Raw genomic sequence first — 27780 nt, forward strand, 5'->3', positions numbered from 1 at the left:
ATATCTAACTATATACCAGGCGACAGAAACATTACAATTGTGTACAAGCCACGATTCAGCTTATTTCTTTGCAAGTATATATTTCTTTTATTGCTTTCAATTGCAATAAGTCTTGAAACCCATTAAATTTATATTTGATTATTATTGCCTAATATATTCAGCTTTTTTAAACAATTTATTTATACTTTTAAAAAGATTTAGTTTCCGTGGTGACTGACTGGCTGTCTGTCATTTATTGATTTCGTTTCATTTTTGTTAAAAATTGGAGTGAACATAGTTCTCGATCGCATATACATATTTCATATGGTTAATTGCTAGAAATTCCTGACCCAGCTCCTTTGTCGGTGAGTGAACTATTATTGTACTAAGTTATCATGTGCTGACTTATCTTATAAGGTGAAGAAAATATGTTGGAGTTGGCCTAAGATAATAAAGATTCATTATATTATATATAAAAGATTCATTATATATTACATTATGTAAAAACAATTGAAATCTTCTGATAAAACAGTCAGCAGTGTAGTTAAAGTTTTGACAACTAGTGCAGGAAAAACATGGTGTCTTCATGGCTTGGAAGATAATTTAAAATATATATATTTATATATATAGAAAATATAAATTTTGAAATGACAGTGTAATATACAATATTTTGTTATTTTTGATATATATTTTCAAGACGTTTTGTTTAACTTAATATGAATATATATTGAGTCATTTTCAAACAGTTCATAAGTTCTTGTTAGGCTTAGATATGATATTGGATACAAAAATTAAAAAAATTTTTTTAATTAAATATAATCCAATAATAATTGGATTAGAATAATAATTAAAATAAACAAAAATTATTATTCTAGACGTAGATATAATAGATCACTTTGACATTATAATGTAATAGAAGCATTTTAATGAACTATATTTTTTTCTGAATTATTCTTAATTATACTGAATACATCAAAAGTTAAAGAGATAGAATCCATGCGGAATAAATATACATAAAAATAGTTTTTAATATTAAAAAGGTCAGGTTATCAACAGCAAATATATTCTTCTTATTTCACACAATATTAAACACTACATTATCTATTTATAATTTTAAAATTAATATAAAAAAGTATCTGCAAATTATAAATTCTTATGTTTACTGTAATGAAATGCTTCAGGTATACTAAAATCACAAAGTGCAATATTAAATTAATTTAATTACCCATAAATTGAGCAATAAAATAAACCATTGTTATTAACATTAATATTGTAACAAATACATAATAATAAATTACTTTTATTAACTATTTTATTTATATTTAAATTGTAAATGGTTTTAAAAGTGCAATTATTATTTTAAGTTTAATGATACTAAGTGTTATAAAATTCTTCTTATTTCCTTTTGAGACAAATAATTATAAAAAACTAAATAAGTTTTTAAGATTATAAAAGGCATTCAAAATATTATTTTTCTTTTATTTGAAATTTATTTTTAGTTATGCTTAAATTCTAGACAAACACGAATTAAAATGAAAAATATTTCATTTCTAAAAATTGTTGCTAATTTGAAATTAAAACAACAAACGAAACTGAAAATAAGCATCTATGATTGCATAAAAACTTAAGAAAATAAAAATTCTGACATATTGTATTAAGCAAAAATAATATATTAAAATATTAGGCAAAACAATCGAGATACCATCGAAGGACATATTAGAGCCCAATTCACACTCAATATAAAATTCCCTCACCTTTGATTACACAATATTGGTTAGCATAGCATTGAGACTTCTATGCTAACCATAAGTACTCATACCGCTCCTCTGAAATGGCGATGACTCTCTACAAGCTACTTAATAAGCTATAATTTATTTTACGGAAATTAAACTACTATATAAACATAGACAAAATTTTCTTCTTCTTAACCAAACTAACCACACGAAACGCAAATTTGTTCGTTGATCGAATCTTCAAATAAAATCAAAAATAAAATTATACAAAAATTCAGCATCAGTCACATTTTTTCACACATCACAGATCACTAATATTAATTGATAGACAAATATGATTATTGGTTTGCTGGTTTGCTTCTGTTATTTCCTCGATTTTCGATTTTCGATTTTTTTGTGTAAATTGAAGTATCCATGTTTTGATTTGTGTAAAGTTTAATGCCCAAGCCGCATGGCCCTTGTTGCTCCTAATGCAAATTTTAAACAAATTATCAGATACGGCAATTTTGTTGATGAGGCGAGAATGGAAATTAGCCATTAGCCATAAAAATGTATTGCAATGATGTAACTTTTATTTCATTTACATTTTTCGGTGAATGTTTTCATTCATTAACATATCGGTAACAACTTGATAAAGATAGATTTTTTTTTTAAAGATAGATATTTGTTTCATATGAGAATTAATTTTCAAATTGTTGCATATTTTATTATTTATTTGTTTTGTTTTTAACTTCCAGATGCTGAACTTATGCTACATTTATTATCTCTCGAAATTGACTGAATTTGCTGACACAGTTTTCTTTGTGCTGCGGAAAAAGTCGTCACAAATAACTTGGCTGCATGTCTACCATCACTCGGTAACACCTTTGGAAACATGGGTTTTGGTTAAATTTTTAGCAGGTGAGTAAATGAGTTTTTTTAAAGTTATTGATGGACATCTCATCCTTAACATTGCAATAGAAGATTTAGGATTACATTTTAAATAAATTGTATACAATTATACAATTACAGGTGACTGTGTATAGTTTTATTATTTTTATAGCTTCAAATTTTATAAAGATAGTAATTATAACTAATTTCTTGAGTTTAAATAATGTTAATAAGCAGCTAAAGGAAGCTCAATATATTGCTGTAAAAAACAAAAATTAGAAAATATTTTATATTTAAGCTGGCTTTAATAAAAATGTTATGTTGTGTAGTCCTATAATTAATTATTTAATTTTTCTTTTTATTGCAGTTTTATATAAATAGAATTTATAATGATATCGTGCAACTTTTAGTTAGGAATATGAAAATGATTATTTATTTAATTTTGAGTTTGTTATTCATATTGTTTTATTATTTATACTTTATGCATAATATACAATAAATGTACTCTATATATAACACAAATTATATTGAGCAAATACAAATTTGAGAAATTGAGCCTAAACGAAACGATCTTTTAAATACATTCAGTTCAAGTAAAATTAATTTATTAAACAGTATAGCAGTGTGATGTATTATTAATTGATAATCAATATCCGTAATTGAGATTTTTGACAACACTAAAAATACTTAATCGTATAAACTTTTTCAAATTATTTTGCTATTTTTTCAATAGTTCTTATTGCAAAAATATTCGAACACCAATAAGTACAGCTTTTTTTTTTTGAATCTATTATTCTTATAGTACTAAAAATTATTTTAATCAAAAAATAGTAACTAAATATATTTATTTTTTGTAATAGTTAATCTTATGATTATGCTTACTGTGACTACAGTTTTACTTTCTTAAAATTGTACAATGTTATATATGATGTGACCTTTAAATAGGATAATTTCAAACCGTTACATGGCACATTATAAGTAATCTATACTGAAGAAATATAATAAATCAGGACAAAAATAAAATAAAAGGCATTTACACATATTCCTATATTTATATATATATTTGCATATATATTTGCATATATTATATATACCATATTATTCCAAATGCTTAAACACGATACCTGCATTAGGTTTCTTTAAGATGCCTAATGCAAGAATAAGGTGCACTCATTAATTGTTCTCAAATTAACAGTAAACTGTGTATATATATTTTTATATATGAAAAAACCAATCAAATTCTGAATGACGTTTTCTGTTAAAAAATTAAACAGTAAAAACATATGTATCTGCTCAGCTATTCGTAATCTTGCTCGTTTCTCTCGATTCGCAACAGAATTGGAATTGAGTTGAAATTTAAAAATCATTTCACATGAAATTCTGATAATCAAATTTTCTAGTTCTCATAATTCAAGTTTATAGAGCTGATAAAATAAAAATCTTACTCCACTTTTATCCAACGATCATCGAAAAACATCCTCCCGAAGCCGAACTAAATTCAGAGAGAACATGTTTACATTCCTGATTTGTTGTTTAACACAAACAATAGAATAGAATCTTACTTTATATGGGCGCTACAGTATTAAGTGAGCTACTTTCACCAGATCTTCTTTCATTTAAAAGTATTAATTTTCCAACATAACTTGAAAACTGAGAGCTCCAGTTACATGCATTTATTTACACTATATATTAAAAATGTTTCCACCTAAAATGTACAATATAGTGTCAGCAAAATGATTATGAAAATTATATAAATGAAAGAATTCGCACGTTTACCAGCGACTGGTCGTATTAATTAGCCACCAGTCTAGGAGAACAACTTAAGGTGTTTTCATAATAATAGAAATTAAGAAGTTATCAATCTTCAACTAAACAATAATTAAAAGTTTCAAGCTACAGCATAATAACATGAATTTTGGATTACTACAATGCAATTATTAATTCATGACTTAATTCAACAATCCACACTGAGCATTTCGAGCTGATTAAATCTATGCACTGTGAGTTACACTTAATTGGTTTATAAGGTGAACTTGTCTAAAATTAATTTGCAAATTACATATATACATACATATATATATTTATATATATATATGTATAAGTTTTTGTTACACAGAATTGCAAGGCTAGGAAGAAATTAAATTCTATATTAAACAATCTTAACTAAATTTGAGAATTTTTATGAGCAACATTCTTAAGTCAAGTTTGATTGCGATTAATATTACTCATACGCCACTAAGTAAAACTAAACAAATGTATTATTAAAATTGTAAACAAATGTATACATACATAAATTAACTTTAAACAAATTTAAAAACACAAAAACAAAAAGTAATACTAAAAAACTAATTATAAGAGATTATATAAATAAAATACAATAAAATATTAAGAAAAAACAAAATACAATAAAAAATTTTAAAAATAAAATATAATAAAAATTAAAAATAATTAATAATAATGACATCGATCTATATTCTTTTGAACGCGCTAATTAGTCAGTGTTAAATAATATACAACTTTTTAAACTAGTTTTTAAAAATATATTTTATTATCACTGTTATTTCGGGTTTAGACTATAGCAAACTTCATTATACTTTTTGTTTGTGCGGAGGGGTTTAAAGACGCATCATCACTATAGCGTCACAATAGTGGTATGCCCGATTTATACGGACTAAAAATAATCCCCTCGTGTACCAGACCTACCTTGGAATTTTATTGGTAATACTTGAGGGTTGTGTCCCTATATTCTTCATTATATATCTTCATAATATAAATCGCAATAATTTTGTACAAGTAATGTAGAAGCAAGTAATGTTCAAGAAATAAAAGTAAAAGTAAAAAATTTTTATATAGAAATAATTAAGAATTATTATTAATTTAATAGGTATTTTTTTTTACACTTGATAGATATTCGTCATTGATTTTATTTTACTTACCATTTTTCTATATATTTACTGATAATTTTAAAAGTAATTACAAGTAATACACACTAAAATAAAATAAATATAATATAGATCATAATATTAATAACATAATGTAGAAGCTATTTAAAGGTAAGAAAAGTTTTATATAGAAATAATTAACAATTATTATTAGTTTAATAGGATTTTTGTTGTTTTGCACCTAATAGATATTTTACATTGATTTTATTTTATTTGTAATAAAAATGTTTTTATACTTTCATTAATAACTTTTTATATTTTATTTTAGGTGGTAATGCGACATTCCCCAACTTACTGAACAACTTTGTCCATGTCTGCATGTACTTCTATTACATGATGTCGGCGATGGGTCCAGAATACGCTAAATTTTTATGGTGGAAAAAATATATGACTGAATTACAAATTGTAAGTAAAATATATTAATAACTTAATTGTTACTTCTCTCCTTTAAATAATTAAATAAATCGAAAATTAAATAATCGAAATGAAAAAAGGAAAAGTGTGAAACTGCAACATCTTTTCAATAAAAAACTTGTCTGATAATTCTTGATATGAAACATGTTTTAAGCTTTTAAAACGAGTTTAATGGACACTTAATTTTTAAGTTGCCACAGCGCGTATAAATTTACTATATAAATATTTACAAATTGGGCAATACTAAATGTTGTCGTTTTGTTTCTAAAAATTGCAATACTTGCACTGGAACCCAAATGCACTTAAGCTTAAATGCCACAAGCACTGCACTGCAATTGCACTACGTAAAGAATATGAAAAGCACAACAGCAGGCAAAAAATCGATTAGGAAATGTATTTGCTACCGTATTAAATACCGAATTAAATAAACTGAATTGAACCAACAGAAATACTCGTACTTACGAACTGCAATAATTCCAGAACAGCTAAACTTGGACAAAACCTGCAAAAACTCATATTACGTGTCACATAATTGCACGTTTGAATTTTAATTCAAACTTGCCTTTCTCAAAAATTTACAAACTCACTTGCAAGTACTATGGATATACCATATATATATATCAGTGCACAATAAATGTTAAAATTTAAATTCAAATTTTTATATTTATTGCTTTTAATTATATAGAGTTTTCATACCGAACTCCATCCAAAATTCTGCAAATTAGTTTGCAAATAACTGAATTGAAATCCCTTAAATAATAATCGGCTTGTAATGCCAAATTCGAGCGTGAAAAATTGGGTTTTGATTAGCCACAATGACTTCCTAAGATTCCTTTCAAACCAAAAAATTTGTGCATTCCTAAACAAATCGGAAAACTAAGTATTACCAAAAAAAAAACATTAAAATTGCACATACTTAGCCTAGTTTTGAAGAGTGTTCAGTCTAAAAACCTAAAATGTACGCACCGTAAACAGCACGGAGCAGCGTACTTTGAAAAAATTTGAAAAATTGAAATGAAATTGAAAATAGCAGCAATCAAGTTTGGCTTCTAGCCACAGTTATGTAAGACGCCTTTCGCAGGCCACTTCCAGTAAATTAATTTTTTGCTTGTTACTAGAAGATTTTGAATTTTTTGGTTTAAATAGCCGTATTAAGCGCGCCTAGACTAGCAGCCCGAATTGCCGGAGCAGAAGCCGGTTTGACTTGGTGTTACATGCACTTCAGTATTTACTTTTGCGAAGAATTGCAGAATGCTTAGCACATATTTTATTTAATTTTTTTTTATTTGTTATTTAATTTAGTTAATTTCGTTTTGATGTAAACAAAAATGTTACAACGATGAAACTAGTTTATTAGCTCAAAACACAAATGCAAAGTTTACATTAACTTATTGTACAGTTCTCTCTATATTTGTTCTCAAAACTAACAATCCACAGCGATTCTCTTATACAAAAGATTTTATTTAGAGGTTATTTTATTGAAATAAAATGCATTTAAAAATATCTTACAAAATTTACATAAAAATGCAACTTGTTTTGAGTGAACTGATGATAGCAATATTTCCACAAACAACTTTACTGTTGAGATTGATACTGTATAGTATCAACAATATCAACAATAACATATCAACAGTTTATTCTCCTAACAATACATATTTTGACATGAATTTATATATGTGTTAATATCACAAGCTTTAAACTCCATTTACCCACTGACCCACTTAATGAATTACCGCTTCCCATTGTCAATAATGCAAGTTGCCGGTATCGCTCAGTATTATAGTTTTGAGCGTTTTCATACTTTTTGCACACGAACTATCTCATGCCGCAAAAACCACAAAATACAAACAATAGATTTGCTTAAAACAAACAATAGATAAAACGCTTAGCCAAAGGAAATATACAACATTTTAGATTGCCGCTGAATTGCTGCAACTGCAACGCTACAACAGCTGCAATCAACAACTTGAAACGCTCTTGTTGCAAGTTTACACTGGCAATTGCTGGCTAAAGCTGATTAAACGCTCAATTGCCACTCTTTTTGCATGCTTTTGCCAAAATTGGCCACTGATACTGTGTCAAGTGTTTGTAATCACAATCGTGAACGACTTGGGCAAAAACAGCTTTGCCCGCTGCATGGCCAGGTTCTACAAAAAACGTGTAAAAACAAGTTTAAAAATATTACTGGTAAATAAATTTTTTATTTCTTGTTGGTTTTTATTTCAGCTTTTCTGGCTTAGAGTAAACTAGCTTTTATTAGAGTTTGTTGCACTTTTTATTAATAAACTTGTTTTCAAAATTAATAATACTTTGATTGGTGTTAATCGTACATCCCTCGTAATAAGCAGTGTAAGTTAGAAAGTAAACGAAAAATAATTAATAACTATTATTATTGTATTATTTTTAATTAATTGAATTTATGGCTGACCATGCAGCCAAATTCCCATCATAAATGGTCTTGAAATTATTTCTTATATTTAATTAGTCGTAAACAATTCTTTAACACTGCAAGTACCAAGGGTTGAACTCGTACCCTGCCAAATTCGAAGCTCAGAGTCATTGTTCACTACAATTAAAAATAACAAAAAAAATGTTTCTTGTTGCAATTTCAATACTGTTTGGTAGAAATTTTACTATTGAAAACAATAGTTTATATTAAGAATTTAAATTCTTTCATCAGAACGAATATTAAAAATCAATTTAATAACTATTATTTGATATTGTTGTTTACTTTTCATGACGAATTGATTAAAATTTTTGAACTATGTTCAGGAACATTTTAATTTCGTTCAACAAGCCTATCTCATGTATTATACAGTAACTTTGAAATAGTGCTTAGTTGTATATAGTGCTTAGTTTACTTTACTATTCTAAAAACTACATATTAATTTTAAGAGATCATACTGTTTTTATCTATAATGACACAACTTCATAGTAATGCTTAAGCTTTCTACTATAGAATCCGTGGTATCGCAACGGGCCGTTATTTGAGCTTAAGTGTACTTTGGACACAAGGTCGCCACTCCAACCTAACCTGCTATAGTATAGCCTATACCAGTGTTTATTAACCTGGTATGTCTTATGCAAGATATTTAAAAGCTCTTAAACTCATACATAATACTAAGCAAATTGTTCCATTTTAAACAACTAACGAACGAACTTTCTACTGCTGTTATGGTAGTTAACATTCTGTCAGATGAAATATATAACGGTTTTAGGATAAAGCATTCAATCGACTAACGAACGTAGTTGAAACATTTTAGGGTTTTAGAGTAAATCATTCCATCGAGCTGCAAGTTGTCGTTGCTCTATCATATTGCTCCCTTATGGCGTGCTCGCCACCTGTTACAAATATTTCTTCGCACTATTATATATTTATAGAATATACCTATATATATATATATATACTATATATATATATACTCACTACAATTTGTTTTATCTCCAAACTTAGCATCTACACACTACCAATAGATGTAAATAGATGGAAATAGGCTTAAGCAATAAATAGAATACATTTTTATAAGGCAATTGACTTTAAAGGGTAAAATCATTATTTCATATATTTCAAGCTTAACCACAACCATACCGAGCATGAGATGTTGCAACATCTCTCAGGTAACATGTAACATTACCACGCCCGAATGATATTTATACATTTTTATTAACAGATACTATTTATTCATTTTGCAATTTTAAAATATTTGAGGTGCATAGCAAATCGTTTAAAATCAACCGAAATTAATGAATATAAGACAGAAAAATTTGTGATTATAGTAAGTTTAAAAAGTGTATCGCGAGTAGGGTTACTAAAACAACATTAAAAATTTTTAAAAATTTTGATTATTACTTTTATTGCATAAATCTTAATTTTAGAAATATTGAAATAAAATAAGAAAACAAATCTTAAACAACTAATTAACAACTGCCCAATAGTTATTAATGCGTTTTTCATATACGAAAATGAAAATGCATTCAAATTGTCCATTTCAGTTTGTCATTACGCAATGCCAAAGCGCGTAAATATCTTAAAATAATTAAAAGTTATGATTTTCTAAAATAAATCTTTATATAATTGTGAAATAAAAATTGAAAAAATAAATTTTTTCTTTCATTTAACATTTATGCGCAAACATTGGAAAAAACTGTAGTTTCGATTTTGATGGACATTTCGTTTTTGGTGCTGTTCACTGAAAATCAAAGAACTGCAACTTATTGATCAATTCCATGTAACTGAGCAAATATTAGCACGGGCTTTGTAATAGAACTCATATTTAAGGCACGACTTCAATTTGTTGCACTGAGTAGTCGTAAGTCGGGCTCAGCGCAGAGCCAATTAAACGTATTAACAAATGCAATGTTTCGAGTGTTTCCATTCGAACATGATTTCTGTAATGAATTTCAGTGCTTCATTATAAGTCGTAAATTTATTTATGTTAGTTATGCTTACTTTTAATTAATCTATGTAAAGTTTAATAATGTGTATTAACTATTTATTATGCTCGTGTGAATTGAAAAGAAAAACTTAGAAATGTATACGCAGTGTGAACAAATGCTTAAAGGAGGCAGATTTAAATGTGCAATAGAAAAATCAAAAAACTTAAGACACAAACTTGACACAATTGCAATACGAGTTTTGAAAATTGCAGTTGCGTTGTAACGAAACTTAAAAATCAAGTCCAAAAAATAAAAATTAAATAATAGTAATAAAATTGAGTCGTAGCCACATTTAATTAATTAATAAAAATGAAAATTAATAATCATGACAATAAAGTAGATAAAATTTAAAAAAGCTATGGGGTAACTTAATGGCAATAAAATTTTCATATGGTACGAAAATGTGTTAGATTGAATCTTGTGATTGTTTTTCAATATTACTCATTTCTTTCAAATTTGTATTTGATTTTGACTTTGATTCCATAAAATTATTTTTATGTATATTCATAAATATTACACACATAATATTGAAAGTCTATATTAAGTTAATCAAAAAGTTTGTAAGGTATTAGAGGAGTTAGAAAATAACAAATACATGGAATGCACCAAAAAGTAATTGAACATCTATTAATTGTAATATGCAATTGAAATATGTCCTAGACGAATATTGATATAGCCAAAACACGAATTAGATGGACAAGTAAAAATTATTTTTAGCTAATTACTCATACTCAGCAAAAGAAAACTCTTTTCATTTTATTAAAAAGAATGTTGCTCAAATATCTTCTATTACAATTTTCTCAAATAATACCAGAGAAGCAAAGACAAAGCTGTTTCTACTGAAATAATCACTAAAATGATACTTAAATTTCTATTATTTATTTATTTACAAAAAGATTTTACTTTTTAAATGATAAATAAGTTCTCATATATAAATTTATCTGTTATTGCTGTACAAGATTTAACATACACATACTCATACTACCTACACTTTAGCCTTTGGTCCGTCATCAGTTAGGTGGTGAAGGCGTACCTCTTTTTGTTAAGAAATAGTTTTTCTGGCACTCTTAGGGATGGTGGTCGCTCTATATTCTCCGCTTGAGTAAAAGCTAATGACAAATGCAATGCTGTTATTTGAATTGCTATTTGAGCTGTATTCTCGAATTTTCTATTACTAAAGAAAAGTTATTATAACAGGAAGAAACTACAAAATTCAATAAAAAAAATTTTCAATTATTTTAAATTTATTAAATTTATCGCACGCAATACGTAATGCATTCCTGCTTGAAAGGTTAATTTAGTTAAACACGTTTCAAGAGATTCACGTTTATGGTGCAATCACTCTTTCTCATTGTTTATATTTGTCTGGAATATCTTTTATATGCAGCATTTCAGGCAGTTGTCTTCGGCCGTAATTATAGTGATGAATCGTACTTCTTCAAAATATGGAGTACGGTTCATCGTAGTGTAATGGATGATAAATGCGATCTTTTGATCATTGGCGGTTTATGGGCTCTTTATGTTATGCCTTTGACTAACGATTCTCGTCCTTAAGCTCTTGAGTATTAAATAGCCAACCTTAAGCCCGGTTAAATTAAATTGTATTTTCCTTTATAGTACAACAAACAAAAAAAAAGATTTTACAATATCCTTCTCTGTTTCTGTTCTCAAAATTAAGAGTAGTCTTTAGAGAGAGACTTCAGACATCCGTTCAAATATATCACAATTTCTATTTACTTAAGTAACTTAATTTAAATACTGAACAAAATGTATAATTATTGATTCTTTGAACTTGAACTTTATTCAATATAATACTATTTAATATATTAACACAGATCATCAATAATTACTTTAATTATTTTATAAATAAAATGATTAAATATTAATAAAAGTGTAGCGCTTACTTAAATACAAAAGTAAATTGCTTCGGTGTGATTAATTTCTAATTATTTTTTAATAAAAATTTAAAAATATATTAAATAAGTTTAACCTTATCTACTTAATTTTATATTATTTTGACATATTATTGAAATTTATTAGTCAATAAAAATTCAATAGATATCATTAATTTTTTTAAGTTGTCTCTAGCGCTATAAATTGTTTGACTTCGGAAAATTTTAAAATATTGACACTAATATGATTTAAAAAATAATTCAAAATTAAATCGAATATGAAAAATGTCTAATAAAGATAAAAATATTATATTGGATTACAGTTTTATTATTAAAAAAGGTCACGCTGGACACTGACATTAGAATAAGCTCCAGAGGACAACTGTTTTTTATTCGTCAATAACATTATATTTGTTACATCAAAAGCATTATAAAGTCAGAAATATATTTAAAATTGTTAAAATATATTGCGTGTAGTGCATTATAACTCCTAAAGTAAAAACTGTCATACTAACACCTTTTAAATGTTCATTTATGCAATCGTTGAATTCATGTTTTGTGCGTTACACATTGCCTCTTTACCTATATACATGCTCTTATATACATACTATTTTATTTTTGGTATTAAATTAGTATTACATGAAAATAGCGTAATACAAATAACCATTTAACTTTTTTAATATTTAATGATCTCATAAAAAATACTTTCAAAGAGTTAGTTCAATTTTTTTATTTAAAAAAGGTAAAGATATTTTAAAGGCAGCATTTGACTTGCACTTTTCGAAAAAGAAATGGAAGGAAGGGATCAGTAATGTCACATGTCAACTGAACTTTTAACTAACTTACTAACGATTTCTTTAATAAGTAATACAAGTTAATTACAAAATTATTATTAAATTAGGTTATTGTGATGTATTTCAAATTTACTAAAAAATTTAACATTACATATAAATAATACAATACATCATTTTCTTGTTAACTGTAAAAAAAAAAAGATTGTATTATACTTATTATTTCCAAAAAAACTATATATAAATTTGTATTTAATAAATACTATAAAATGTAGTTGTTGTTAAGGAAGTTACATTGATATTGTTTTGCAGTTGAAAGAACATTAACAGTTTTGTTTAATTATAAGTAATTTCTTACTTCTCTTATAATAGCTAATATTTGTACGTGTTAACTTTTAAATATTATTTTATTTTTCATTGTTCATTTTTCTACTAAACTAGGAGCGCAATATAGTATACAAGTCCATTAGAAACAATCCCCTCAAGATAAGCATTAATGTTAACAATATTTAATTAAAAACATAAAAACAGTAGCAAATAACATGTGTTTGCGTTTCTTTATGTACAATTTAATGTTTATAGTATCTAATTTACTTCATTAAAACTCAGTTTTATTTTATATGCATTTTAAAAACGAATAAACTTTTAGATACTTTTCTTTAAAGTAATCGAAGGAATTAAGGACGTAAATACTTAATTTCTTCATAATTACGATGTAATAAAAATTATAAAATATACACAGGTTTATATTAATTAAAAGTATATATATGAAACTAAATTTAACTTACCTAAAGGTATTGCAAAACTTTTTATAATTTTTTAATATAAGCCCTAATATAGTACAGCAGTTTCCAGCATACGACTACGAGGTTTAGACACTTAAAGTTCAAACTATCAAAGCAGCCACTATTACTTTAAAAGAAAATTTCTTACGTAAATTTGTGGTCCTCTGAACCTGTAAATGTCATTAGTTTTTGCTAAGCGTTAAAATTCAAATTTTATTCAAATTTCCTGTTTGGTGACCTCGTGGGTTTCATCCCATTTATGTTTGTATGCACATCATTATTATTCTATACTAATCAATTAGTAGACTATGTTAAATTCAATTTCTTCATTGTATTTAAATGAGTTTTATAATAGTATTTATATCTGTTTTTGTACACATCTCACAGTTTGTTAACTAATCTAATGCTGAGCAATTGATCAGTTCAAAACACGGCTCAAAAGACGATCAATTTTCTTTCATATTTTTGTTTGGAGACAAAAGGGTATGTTGTGTTTTTGTTTCGTAGCGACCTGAGTAGGACCATTGCTATTTTATGCCCGTCTGATCTACCTACTCCATCTATTACAATAATAATATCAATAAGTACTCCAATTTAGAGATAAGAAATCACAGTTTAGGGTACTGTAGTTAGAACTAATATAAAAGTAATTGAAAGTATCAATTCGAAAACCATCCACTGGTATTTCAACAACGACTAATAGCTAAAATTATTAAAAAATATAATATAGAACACATGTATTGGTTATAGGCACACCTATAAATTGCATTCGCGTAACCACATTACCAAGAAACTTAAAACATTTTAAACCTATAAACCTAACAAACATATATTTGTCCATTTAGCTTAAATTTAAGTTCAACCCTCAAAAAAATAAGCTTCATCTGATTTTAGGTGTTGATTAAATATTAGTACTATAATTTCATTTTGTTGTTAAAAACCAATACTCAGTATTAATAGATTGGTGCACTCTATAAAAAGCATACTATTACTTTTTAGTAATAGTATGCTAGGGACACAAGCTAAATCTTGACCATCCGGTGATTGGTCTTATTTTCTCCATTAAGAAAGATCAAAATGGAAAATAAGATTTTTAAATTCAATTGATTTTACTAATATATGAAATTATCAAAATAAACTATTTTAGCAACAATTATTAAACTTGACTACCTGTTAAGTTGCCTATTTACTTAATCTAAATTATTTTAATATAAATGAATATAAATGTTACCCAAAAAACATTTCTGTATCAATTATCAAAGATCTATTATCTTTTAATTCATAAAATCACATCCCTAAGTCCTACACTGTAACAATATCTATGATTCTACCTTTTATTTACATCTTTTATCAAACATCTCAAAGTCTTTTATTAATAAATTTTATAAGTAATGGAAAAAAATTTTACGTGCACTCAGATCCCCAAATTCTACACAGTATCAATGTCTGTGGCTTCATATAATTGATAAAACCGTGTACAATGAAAAATAAAAATGGCTACGCGCTAACATCCCTGCCTCAGACATAGTATTAATGTGTTTACCTCCATCACACTTCTTCACAATTTCTTATCAACGATCTATTAGCCTTTGATTTATAAGATCTTGTACAGTATCAATGTCTGTGCCTCCATCAAGTTGTCAAAGCCTAATTCGCTTCAAAGATGACTTACCTTCATTATCACTCAAGTGTAACAGAAAAGTTTTGTTTTATTACAGCACTGGCACGTCATCTGTTAGACAAGCACAAAACAATGAAGCTTATTAAGTTATCAACATTTTACCACAAAATAATTTTAATAACAGCGCTGCTAGCGCTGTTAAATGCGTGCCGTCTCGTTGTCAAACACACAGCACATAAACACACATAAACATACACTACAATGACATAGCAAATAAAATTATTGTAGATATATCACAGTCAATACACTTAATTGTGTGATAAGTTTGTTTTTATTGTTGTTCTTAGTTAATTGTTGTTGCTAATTTATTTTACATTAGATTTAAATCACTTTAAATATTTAAGTAACTCAGCAAACATTTTTAAAGCATAAAACATAAATTAAGTTCTCGTGTTGTTTTTTATTATTAAATGTTTTTTTATCCAACTCGCTTCTTTTAATAGCAAGCAAACATGTACACAAAACTGTTGTGTAGCAGTTGAAAAGCTCAGTTTAAGTCAAAGTTGCAGCTGCAGTTAACGCCGCAGCTACTGTTTGCGTCGAAGTTGCAGCAAAATTACAAGCAGATTTTTGTTCTTTGACTGTGCGCACAAACATTTTTGGTTTTTTTTTTTTTTTTATTATTTGCCGTACTTGTGCGCAGTCGTCCTTCGCAAAAATGCTGTTTTTTACGTTTTTGTTGGTATTTTAGCTAATTTGGTGTGTCACTGAAAGTGGAAGTGGAAACCCTAAAGCCAAACCAAAGTAATATGTGCCTTGCTTGTGTTTTTTTGTTAGCTTTTTGTTGTCATGTTTGTTGTTGTTGTACAAAGTATTTTTAGCTTAAAAATCGTATTTGTTTTTTTTTTTTTGAGTTTTAACATTTTTGCCGGTAATTTTTGGTAGTTAAACGAATCTGTGAAGCGTCTCAAGTAGAACCACTTTTTTGGCAAAATTTATGAGTAATTAAAATTAAATTCTGCTTCATTTTTATGTTTGCATATTTTGTATTTAATATTTGCACAATTAATTTTTGTGTAATTACAAAACAACAAAAAGCAAAATATGAAAAAAGAAATAAATAATAATAATTTCGACAAATAATTAAGAGAAAAAATAATTATAAGAAATAATTGCGAGGGTAAAATTTTGAACTTCTACACGTAATGTCACACTTCAAGAATCTTGGACAATTAACGACAAGTCTGGCATCACTTGGATTCGAATTGGTCATCAATATTCACTGAATAACTTGGAAAGAATCATTTTCTAACTGTAAGCTCTTAGTATATTTCGATTAGGATACTTATTTTTCTGTCTTAGCATTACAATCCTTTGTTGATCAGATCTTCTATTAGTACCAAATAAAGATATTCCTTCTTTGTCAATGTGATGCGATGACAAGCCTATTTTGTTAAGGTATATGAATTTGTTATCGATCTATCTTTCTTTTATATTAGATTGGTTATTAATATTTTTCGACTAACTTCGATGTTGGTTATTTTGCCATTTTTCGGCATAATAGTAAACAACCTTTATTGATTAAATAACGTATAATAAGATAGTGTAACTAACTATATTTAAAAGCCTGTTTTAACTTTAACCTACATTGGACTTCGCTATTGAAATAGTCAGTCATACTGGATCACTGTATACCTAAAAAGCTAATATTATTTTCAGACTTTTCAACTTTATTTTAGCATTATAGTTTTTGATAATTTCCATTTGACTTAAGTTTGTCGATCTCATGCGATGCCAATCCCATTTTGTTAAGGTTGACTACATCATCATTGATCCACAATTCTTTTGGTTTAGATTGATCGTCAATATTAATTAATCAATTTAATCAATTTATACTTGTTGGCTTTATTTCAGTCTAGACTGGTGGCTATTAGGAGGAAGTTCCTAAATTAAAATTTATTAAAATTGTTGCTTCTACACCTACATTTCATAATTATTCAATATTGATTGAACAAAAAGCCTGGTTTATCTCAACATATATCTAGAAAACTAATTTTAGTTTCATAAGAATACATATTGATATAAAAACTTATAATAAATAGGTACATATTTACTAGAATAATATTACTGGTATCCAAAAGAAGCACTTCTGTTTAATCTGTATGTTGTTATACTGAAACTTTTATTCAAAATAGTTTTTTTTTCTTTTTCTTTTCTTTAAAAAACAATTTCATTATTAATATAATTCTCCTAATCCTGTTCTTTTTCTTAGACAATTCCTCTGATTTAATTATTCTGCAGACTTTTACATTTATTTATATATATTTAAACTCATTATTAATATAATTATTTTTAAATTCTTCTTAAAGAATTCTTCAGATTTTATCACGCCTAAGACATTTTTTATTTATTTATTTTTTATTTGATTTTAATTTTTATTTATATTTTCTTTTTTGATAAATATTTACTTCCTCAACACTAAACGATTTGCTTTGTTTTGTGGTTCCCACAATTAAAAGCACGCGAAGCACTTCTGTGCCGGTAATGAAACCAATAAACATTTCAAACGTGAACCCTGGAGCAGCACTTAATATTTTTATCTTATAAAAAAAACAATATTATTATAATAATTAGTATTTAATATAAAAAATAAAAGAAAAAATTAAAGATTATTTTTTTTGTATTTATTATTGGAAATAGTCTTTTGATTATTAAAAAATCAAATTGAAAATTACTTTAAATTTTATTTTTGCTTTAAATAAATTTAAAAATATTAAAAAGCAATGAACAATTTATTAATAATAAATCAATTTTATTATATTTACAGGCCCAATTTGTACTCTGCATCGTTCACACCACCCGCGCACTCATTAGCACACAATGCCAGTTCTCGAAATTCATCTCGGCCCTGCTCTTACTAAACTCTTCCATTTTCTTCTGCCTCTTCATGAATTTCTACATGCAAAGCTATAGAAAAGCGAAGGATCAGAAAGCGTTGGCCGCTGAAAAGTCAAAAATGATGGAACTCAATAACAATAATATTGATGCCGTATCTGCCAATAAGGTCAAAGTTAATTAAATACACCAAATGAAAACGTAAAAACAGGCCATATCCTCCTCCTCAGCACAAAAACAAATACAACAACAGCGTTTGTTGATTGTACAAAAGACTTCTTACCTGACTTGCATTAAACCGTATTCAATATATAAAATGTACATAATTAAGGATTTCAATATTTCAGTATGAAATACTAAATACATACTAAATATTAAATATTGAAATATATGAATTGGTCGTCAAAATATTATTAATAATATATGCTAAAAAATTTTTATTTTCTAAAATTGTTGGTGATTTGTTATATTTTTTATATGAAAAAAGAAATTATTTTCAATTATCCTTAACACAATCGAAACTAAGTGCAAATTAAACACCGAATTTTTTCTTTGCATTTAGTTTTTATATTTTAAAATTTTAATGGTTGTCGGTACATTCTTTAATTTTTATTTTATTATAATTTTTTTTATTATTATCGTTATCAAACTTATTATTATTATATGAGAATTTCATTTTATTCATACTTAACTGAAATCGCACTCACAAAACAAGCAATTTCATTAAAACCGAAACGCGTACCCTTTCTAGTTTAGTTTAATAAATTATAATGCATAATTTTAGGCTTAGTGTATAATTTTTTAGTTGAATTTGTATAGCAAAGATTTCTGATTCTCATTAGAGATCTGGCGTACATTTTCTAACTAAAAGTCGTTAAACTTTTTAAATGGGTCAATTTTTACGATCTGCCTAGTGTAAGTTACTTTAATTATAGAACCTCGAAGCGTTACAAATAATTTAAATATATTAAGATTAGTAATAATAAGGTTAATATTTTCAATGTAAATGTGTATACACATCAAGTGTATGTATTTGAAATAATATTAAAATTAAGTATAAAATAAAACTAGTCTTAAAATCGTCAAATAAAATAATAAAGATATTTTATGTTATATTTTTTTTTTGTATGTATTGTACTTTTACAAAAACAAAATCTGTAAACAAATTAATGAAGAGAATATTTTCTATGGTGTATACTTAATTTTAGCAGTAAGTTTGTAAAAAATGAATAAAATTTTATTAAAAAAAAAAATTTAGATTACTTTTATTCCTTAAATAATTTATTATATGACTTTTTAGAAATGCAAATTTGAAGGACACTTAACAAATAAAGTGCTAAAGCTATTCGAAAAAATAGAAGCCCATTCTAATGCTGCAGTAAATGCTGATTTTATAGTCATAACTTATTTTCAACACTGACTGCAGTCATACTTAAAGCAATAACTTTGCTGACTTAGTTATATACATAATCTGTTATGAAACTTAAGTTATGACTGTAAAATCAGTCCTAAATTAGATAAAGACACGTCCAAGTCCCACAATAATTATAAGACTTAATTTATATAAGTCAGTTTTAAGACTAAAGTTATGTCTGTAAAATAGTAATAGTGATTGTAAGATACACGAAGCTTTCTACATTATTAAATTAATTAAATGCTTGAACCTCATGAATATAAAGTTCCAAAAGTTAAACTCACAAAATAGAGTAGAGGTGATAATAGCCATTAATCTGAACAAACTATCCACAATTTAGTTGAAAATCTTGATTTCCAAATCTAATGGAATTGAAAAGTCTTTAAGCTTTTACATTAGTTAGTTAGTCGTTCATATAGCTGCAAAATTTCTTCTCTGTTAATGTAGCGCATAGGAACCGTACAATTTCCACACGCTCGATTTATATATTTTACGTCTTAAAACCAATCTTCTTAGCAGAATAGGGATATTACTTTTCGAAAATCAAAAATCAAAATTCAAGATGACCACCGACTTTTTAGTTTATATTATACTATAGTGTAATGTGTTAATCTCTTCACTTTGAGCCAATTATATAAGAAGTGGTCAATTCATTCGTTTCCCTGTTAAGCTCTGCAACTTCTATAATTCGGATTATAGTGTATATTTAATTTTTTGACATGGTTGTCTTCTGCTCAATGGCGTGCAACATTGCCATTACTGATAGATAAGAACACCTGTGTTTAAATATACAGTTTATTTGCAATTTTTTTTTTACAAAGATGAATTATAGTTAATTATAAGAGGCAGAAAGATACATGCTAACTGATCAGTGACACCAATCAACTGTGTTTTTCTTCTCCTAAATGCCTTATCCGTTTCAAACGTTGGCAAACATAATTGATATCCTTGACCTGACCACAACTTCCCGAAAGAGCGATGTCGTGTTTTAACCGAACTACTTATTTCTGCAGTTCTGTGTTCTATTATCGATTTAAGCAGACCAATGCTGGTTCAAAGTATTCCAGTTTTTGTCGTCTTATCTTCTCATTCACACTTAAAAGCACAACTAAATGATGTAATGTAATTTATTCTATTCGACTGATTTTGTGCATAAGTCGATAGCCCAACAAAAGATTCAATTCTATTTATCGACGCTACAAACATCGCCCACGCTTCTCTTCCATAATAGTAAGTTTTGAATCCTAGTCCTAAGTGATAATCACACCTTAGGGGAACACAACAATCTTATCAAATTTACTAAAAGTAATTTTGCATTTTTACTATTGTATCTGGAAAGCAAATAATATCAAACACAAAGAAGAACGACTTAAATTGGCATTAAGGAAATGGCTCTTATGTCTTTTCGATGTAGATCTATGAAACGGAAAAATACTATGTCATTTTGATAAAAGGAATAACATTTTAAATAAACCTCAATGCGTTTGAAATATGGGATAGACTTTTGAGGAAAGAAAATATTTAGTAGGTCGACTTGTTTATCGTGATTTTCTAATGCACAAATAAAGAAGAAATCGTTGTTTTCTAATGCACAGCTAAAGAAGAAATCATTTAAAAGAGTTTCTAATCGATCGAAAAGCCTGCCAACTAGATAGTAACCTATTAATTTAGCTATGGAGCAGAGAAATGAGATAACGACTAATCAGTATAGTTGGGCTTTTCATAGTAGCTTTTCGTAGCACTTTTACTCTATCTTTTTAAAGTAAGAGTATTTTATACTTAAAAACATTTTGACTGAGACTTGAATAATACTATGCTTTCGCTTTGTATGCTTAGTGTTGCAGGTACTCATGTGCCACTTCTATTCAGTTCATTAATCTTACAGCTATTAAGGATGTAACTATAAAGGATGTAACTATATATAAATTGTCTCCGCGTTAACCGATATATATCGGATATATATCAACAATATATGGCATTCTAATACTAGCCTGGATGTTGTGAAACATATTAATAAGTACCTGTCTTTCTCTTAAAATACAGTTGCTGTGTTTTATAATACTAATAGACATAGTAATACCCATATAATTATTGCAAAATAAATATTAACAACAACTTTTACCTGAATAATGTTGCAGTGATTCATTAGCTGAAAATATAGTTTAAGGTTAAGCATTTCTGTGAACTTATTTTATAGCTTGAGGCCTAATATATTAAGGAATCTACAATCAAATAGAATAGTTATAGTAATTGAAATATTATTGGAAGCAATAGTTAGACTGTGATCAAGTATTCCTACTATAAATATATATAAGATAAATATTTGCTTTATTTAATATCATATTTTTGCTCTTTACATCGTTAGTGCTTTTGAATTTATTTTTAATATTTTAAATGATTTATATTTCAAATTAAAATATTCATTTTTTTCACATATTTTTAAAAAGGTTTTTAATTAAAAAATATATATTTCTATGCATTAAACTTTATAAAGTTTTATTGATTGGTAGAATATTATTAAAAGTCCAATCCTGTTCAAAATTAGCATATAATAAATCTTACATCCAAAATAGAATATTAATGAATTGAATAGTATACTACTACATTATACTTTATCCCAAATTAAACATAATTTTTTTAATGTTTCTAATTTATTTCTTCAACAAATTTAAAAATACATTTTGAATATTAATTTTTTTTTATAAAGTGTATACTCAAATTTATAAATTCTAAATTATTCTTTGTTTACTAATATTCTTTAGGAGTATTTTCATTTTTTTTATTAAATTAAAAGAATGTTATGAGAATCGGATTTATGGCGGTATTCAAAAGAGCTGGTTGACCAAAGAACTCACTTAATTGAAGGTTTAGATAGCAAAATTTCATTTTCTCACTAATTTCACATTTTCGGTTCGAAGATTGATAAATTCTTGTCATGAGACAAGATAATTGTTAATTATTGCTAAGAGAATAAGTTTATTTTTAAATACCACATTTAAAATATGTTATAACATTGTTAGGAACTTCGAATTTTCGTATTTGTTTTAACGAGTTTCGTTGATTTTTACAAAAAGTGCGAACCGCAACTAACTTAACGCTGAATAATCATAAGATTGACATTTGACAGTAGATAAAAAATAAAAAAAAAATACATCAGTCCTGTGTTATCGTTCCAAATGTAAGCAATAAGTTTAGAAAACAGCAGAAATATACTACTGGAACAAAATTCAAAAGTTAAAATATATGTACTGCAAAAAATTTTTAATTAATGTATCGATGCTAATGCACTGAAGATATTTAAATCAGTTATTATTGTTCAATTGCAAAATCACTTTCATCGAATATCTATCCGAAATTTGCTACAGAAAAAAAACACTAGTCAATGCTATTATAAAATAATCTAAATTACATCAACTAAAATATAAGTGTGTCTACTTAATTATTATAAGTTCATGAAACTACAAGTCATGAAGAAATATCAGGACAGACCCGGTTAAAAGACGATGAATATCATGTAAGGAATACAGCAATCGCATCCGCTTTAAACAGAAGATTTAATATCCATTTTGTCTTTTAGTTATTATTTTTAAATAGATACAATAATAACTCACCATACCTTCGGTGAAAACTACTAATTACTGTGATCCCTGACGCACACACAACAGCATTTACCAATGACCGTAACTTGCATCCAAGCAATGGAGGTACAAGTAAATTCCCATCAGCAAGGCACAAGCGCGGGCAATATTTACGCTGAGAATCACGAAGATAAAACCAAAGAAGACGATGGCATGATAATACTTGCGAGGAATGCACATTTTCGCAATGTGTCGAATTCCGATAATGAAGACGAAGAAGAACATGCTGGAACGAGTGCGACATTTGTTCTGCGAGAGGAGAAAAAATTGTTACCTGCGCAAGAACCACATCATCTCGTGACATGGTTAAGTGATGATGAAATAGATCGTTTGGATTTGGCCACCTTAGACATTGGAAACATGTTCAATCGAGTCGATAGCAAAGAAATAATATATCAACAAAAAAAGAAAAACATTAAAATGGTTGGAAAATATGTTATGGGCGATAAATTGGGTGAGGGTTCGTACGGTAAAGTTAAAGAAGTATTGGATTCAGAAAATCTGTGCCGTCGTGCAGTGAAAATATTAACTAAACACAAACTGCGGCGTATTCCCAATGGACAGCAAAATGTGCAGCGTGAAATACAGTTACTTAAAAATTTACATCATAAAAATGTAGTGGCACTGCTCGACGTACTGTACAATGATAAAAAGGAAAAGATGTATTTGATAATGGAGTATTGTGTAGGAAACTTACAGGTAAAATAATAATTTTTTTTTAAAGTTTTATAATGGTTTAAATTTGCATTCTTATAGGAATTGGTTGATAGTGCACCTGAAAAAAAACTACCTCTGTTTCAAGCGCACCGTTACTTTGTACAACTTATTAACGGTTTGGAATATTTACACGGGTGTCGTGTTATACACAAAGATATAAAACCAGGCAATTTGTTATTAACACTAAATCAGACATTAAAGATTTCCGACTTTGGTGTAGCAGAGCAATTAAATTTGTTTGCTGAAGATGATACTTGCACAACTGGCCAAGGTTCACCAGCATTTCAACCGCCAGAAATCGCTAATGGACTGGAAGCATTTTCTGGTTCAAAAGTAGACATCTGGAGCAGTGGAGTGACACTGTAAAAAGAAAATTAATTTACTAAATATTCTAACTTACTCAGTTGTATTTTAGTTACAACATTTGCACGGGTTTATATCCCTTCGAAGGCGATAATATATATAGGTTACTTGAGAATATTGGTCGAAATCAGTGGATACCACAAGAATGGCTATATGACTATGATCCTCAATTAGCAGTATTAATATTAGGCATGCTTCAGGCAAACGCATCATATCGGTTTACTATACGCCAAATTCGTGCTGATCCGTAAGTATTGTATACATTAATACGGAAATATTAAATATAAAATCTATTTTTTTTTTCTTTCGCAGTTGGTTTATGTCACTACCGGAAGAAAATGTTAAACCCATCCCTATACCGCCTTTAAAGAATGACAAATATCGACGATCTACAGTACTGCCTTATTTAGATGCTTATCATTATGAGACAGAACGAGATTTAGAAGAGGTTTACTTCACTGAACATGATTTAAACCGTAAGTAAATGTGCTTATGTTATTTGAACAAATATTTTTTTTATACCATCTGGATTTAAAACCTGCTTAAGTTACTTAATATCTGTTAAAATATCTCATTTCCAACTGTACCTAAATAATATTTATTTGAAAAATAAAAAGTACGTTTTATTGTACTTCGCACTTGCAAGTGTTCTGTAATGAGAATTTAAAAACACATTTATAATCTGGAAATGCAATTGTAGTTATAAGATATTGAAAATGTGGTCTACTCTGCTTACTTAGTGTCACACGTTTGTCTCATTATTCCTCTTTTCTCAAGTTTCAATACCAACAAAGCTGTTATAATGTATGTGACTACCGTAAAAACATTTTTGTTTAGCATGTGTCGACCATACCGTTTACATCTTTCTTAAAAAGTTTGTTTAAGTTTACTATAATTAGTCAGATATAAGTTGATTGACTCATCAGTAAAATTATTGTAAAATAATTACTGATTTTGACGAATGTAACAAAATATATTTAACGTAGAAAAGGGTTTCGATTAGTATTTTACTATAACAATAACATTTTATTTTAAATTAAATGGATTTTTTGTCAATCCATCAGTGATCTTTGGAAGTATTCGTTGGTGTTATGGATCTGTATAGAATCGTTGTACTTCAATTGCCAACTTTAAACCTGTCAAAAGCAATGAGTTCGCATCTTTTAACTAAACAAGCCAAAGTTGCATGAAACTATCGTTCTTCAAATTTTAAGTTTTTCGTTATTTATAGTGGTCTCTTATAAGATAACCAAAGCACTTTTTATGCTTCATTTACCACTCAGTATAGAGACATAAAGCAAACAAAATAACTGATTAATGTCAACAATTAAAATTTTGACAGGTTTCGTCAGTTTCAATAGAGATACCAACTTGTCGACTATATTAGTGCTTAGAAATGTTGAATATAAATTGTTTGGAAAATTATGACACGTTACCAATAGCTAACTAAAGCAATCAAAATAATTAGTTCATTTCAACAACTAAAATTTTGAGAGCTGCCCTAGTCTAAACAGATCTACACTTAGAACAATCAGTGATTTTGTACAGATATGAAGATAAAATTTAAATACACTTATGCCTGCACATTTTATGATATGTAAAAGAAAGATCGCCCTAATATCTTGAACTATCAAGCATAAGTATTTCTAATAATTTTGTTTTTATTATTGAAACAATTATAACAGGACACAAAAGTTATATATCTAATAATAATATATACATATAATGCAATAAATAAATTATTAATTCCTGTACTTTTATTATTGTTGCATAATCTCTTGTCAAAACTCAGGTTTGAATTTTTCAGCTGATTGCCGTCGCATGAATACATATTGACCTTCTTCATGATAAGTCATAAATGCTTTTTATAAAACAACATAACCAATCACTATTCTGCAATTCGCATTTACGTGTCATATAGAATGACATAGCATAGCATAGCATATATCAATCCCTTTCTACCTATTATGGATACATAATAGTTCTCCTCACACATTGTCATCCTAATTACACCACGATTAGTATAGCCTCCTCTCCTCACAAACTTACTTTATTCGATAGCTTTCTTTGTATCATACATACTTCGAAACTCTATGCGGCACAGTCTTCTTCGAAACCACGCTTGTATTCCAACGAAGCTCACTACATACCTCAGCATTTCATGCCTTGGTATGAAATCTTTAGAGATGAGAGAAACCTTTTTCGTGTAGCAAGCAATATTCTAGTCCAATTATAATTAAGATATTGCCATATGCTAAACAGTGACTTGTCACATATACGAGTATATACGTCAATTCGCAATGACGTTGATCTCTTCTTATTTCTCAATCCACACACTAATTTGAGTCCTAAAGAGTCTTGATTCCACTCCATCAAATTGCCAAGGTTCCTTCAATGTAAGACAGATTAGTTTCAGTTAGCATTTCTCCATCGCGCACAATCTCTTACCCTCTCCAAATATCACCCTAACCAATGTGTTCTTAAAATTTACTTATGCTTCCTGCTGTACAGGTCTATTTGGGTTACAAAACAATGATATGATTTTTTTTTAATAAAAAAAATTATCTATATATCGTCACCTGTAGTTAAGCAGATTTTAATAATACATATTTCTTATTTGAACTAATGCAGTTTTATGCTAACCATTATGCTATTTTGATTTAAGTGCACTATTTTTCAATTAAAATAATTTTAAGTTTTTTTCTTCAATTTACTTTATTTGTGACAGTGTCGTAATTAAATTTAAATTGTTTATTCGTTTAAGAGGAACTTGCACGTCAAGCTGCCGTGGCTGCAGCTGAAATCAAGGCACAGCAAAAACAGCAAATGACAGCCGATGCAGGCTCATTAAGTGGCGCGGTTGGTTGTATTGGCGGTAGTAGCTCCGGAGCCGGAGTATGCAACCTGACCTCAAACAATGTCAAAGAGAAGAAATCATCATCGTTCAAGCGACGAGCAAAGAAGCTAACCTCCTGTATTTCAGTCCGAAAACTTACCAGTTGCCGGCCGTCCTAGAGTGGTGACGGCAGATCAGAAGTGAACATACCTGTTGTGCGATTCGCAGCAAAAATTTGCATTCGATATATTTTAAACAGTTCAATTGTAGTGCTAGTATATATATTTTTTGATCTTTAATATTATAAATCCCCCTCTTATTTTATTATTTATATAAAAGCATTATGACTAGGATTTATTTGCTTTTTAATATGCGTATTTATTGAAACTAGTGAATTTGTTGTATTTCAGTCGCCTTAGCCTTATTTAAAAAATAGTTTTAATTAGAAATTTT

At 27.6% G+C, this 27780-nt stretch overlaps 2 protein-coding genes across 2 annotated transcripts in view; both read left to right on the plus strand.

The window, feature by feature from the left end:
* LOC119686384 (elongation of very long chain fatty acids protein AAEL008004) overlaps positions 1-18698 on the plus strand; it is a 35924-nt gene extending 17226 nt beyond the window's left edge. The window contains exons 4-6 of the mRNA XM_038100956.1: positions 2450-2612; positions 5793-5929; positions 18292-18698. Coding sequence (XP_037956884.1) covers positions 2450-2612; positions 5793-5929; positions 18292-18543 — 552 coding nt within the window. The 3' untranslated portion in view covers positions 18544-18698. The remainder of the gene's footprint in view (positions 1-2449; positions 2613-5792; positions 5930-18291) is intronic.
* A 3794-nt stretch (positions 18699-22492) lies between these two features.
* On the plus strand, positions 22493-27758 carry LOC119686383 (serine/threonine-protein kinase STK11). Its single transcript, XM_038100955.1, has 6 exons — positions 22493-23287; positions 23351-24110; positions 24168-24490; positions 24544-24738; positions 24804-24967; positions 27256-27758. The coding sequence occupies exons 2-6, from the start codon at positions 23448-23450 to the stop codon at positions 27504-27506; spliced, it is 1596 nt and encodes a 531-aa protein (XP_037956883.1). The 5' UTR covers positions 22493-23287; positions 23351-23447; the 3' UTR covers positions 27507-27758.
* Positions 27759-27780: the final 22 nt, after the last annotated feature.

Source organism: Teleopsis dalmanni, chromosome 2, assembly GCF_002237135.1.
Source record: "Teleopsis dalmanni isolate 2A chromosome 2, ASM223713v2, whole genome shotgun sequence".
Lineage (NCBI taxonomy): Eukaryota > Metazoa > Arthropoda > Insecta > Diptera > Diopsidae > Teleopsis > Teleopsis dalmanni.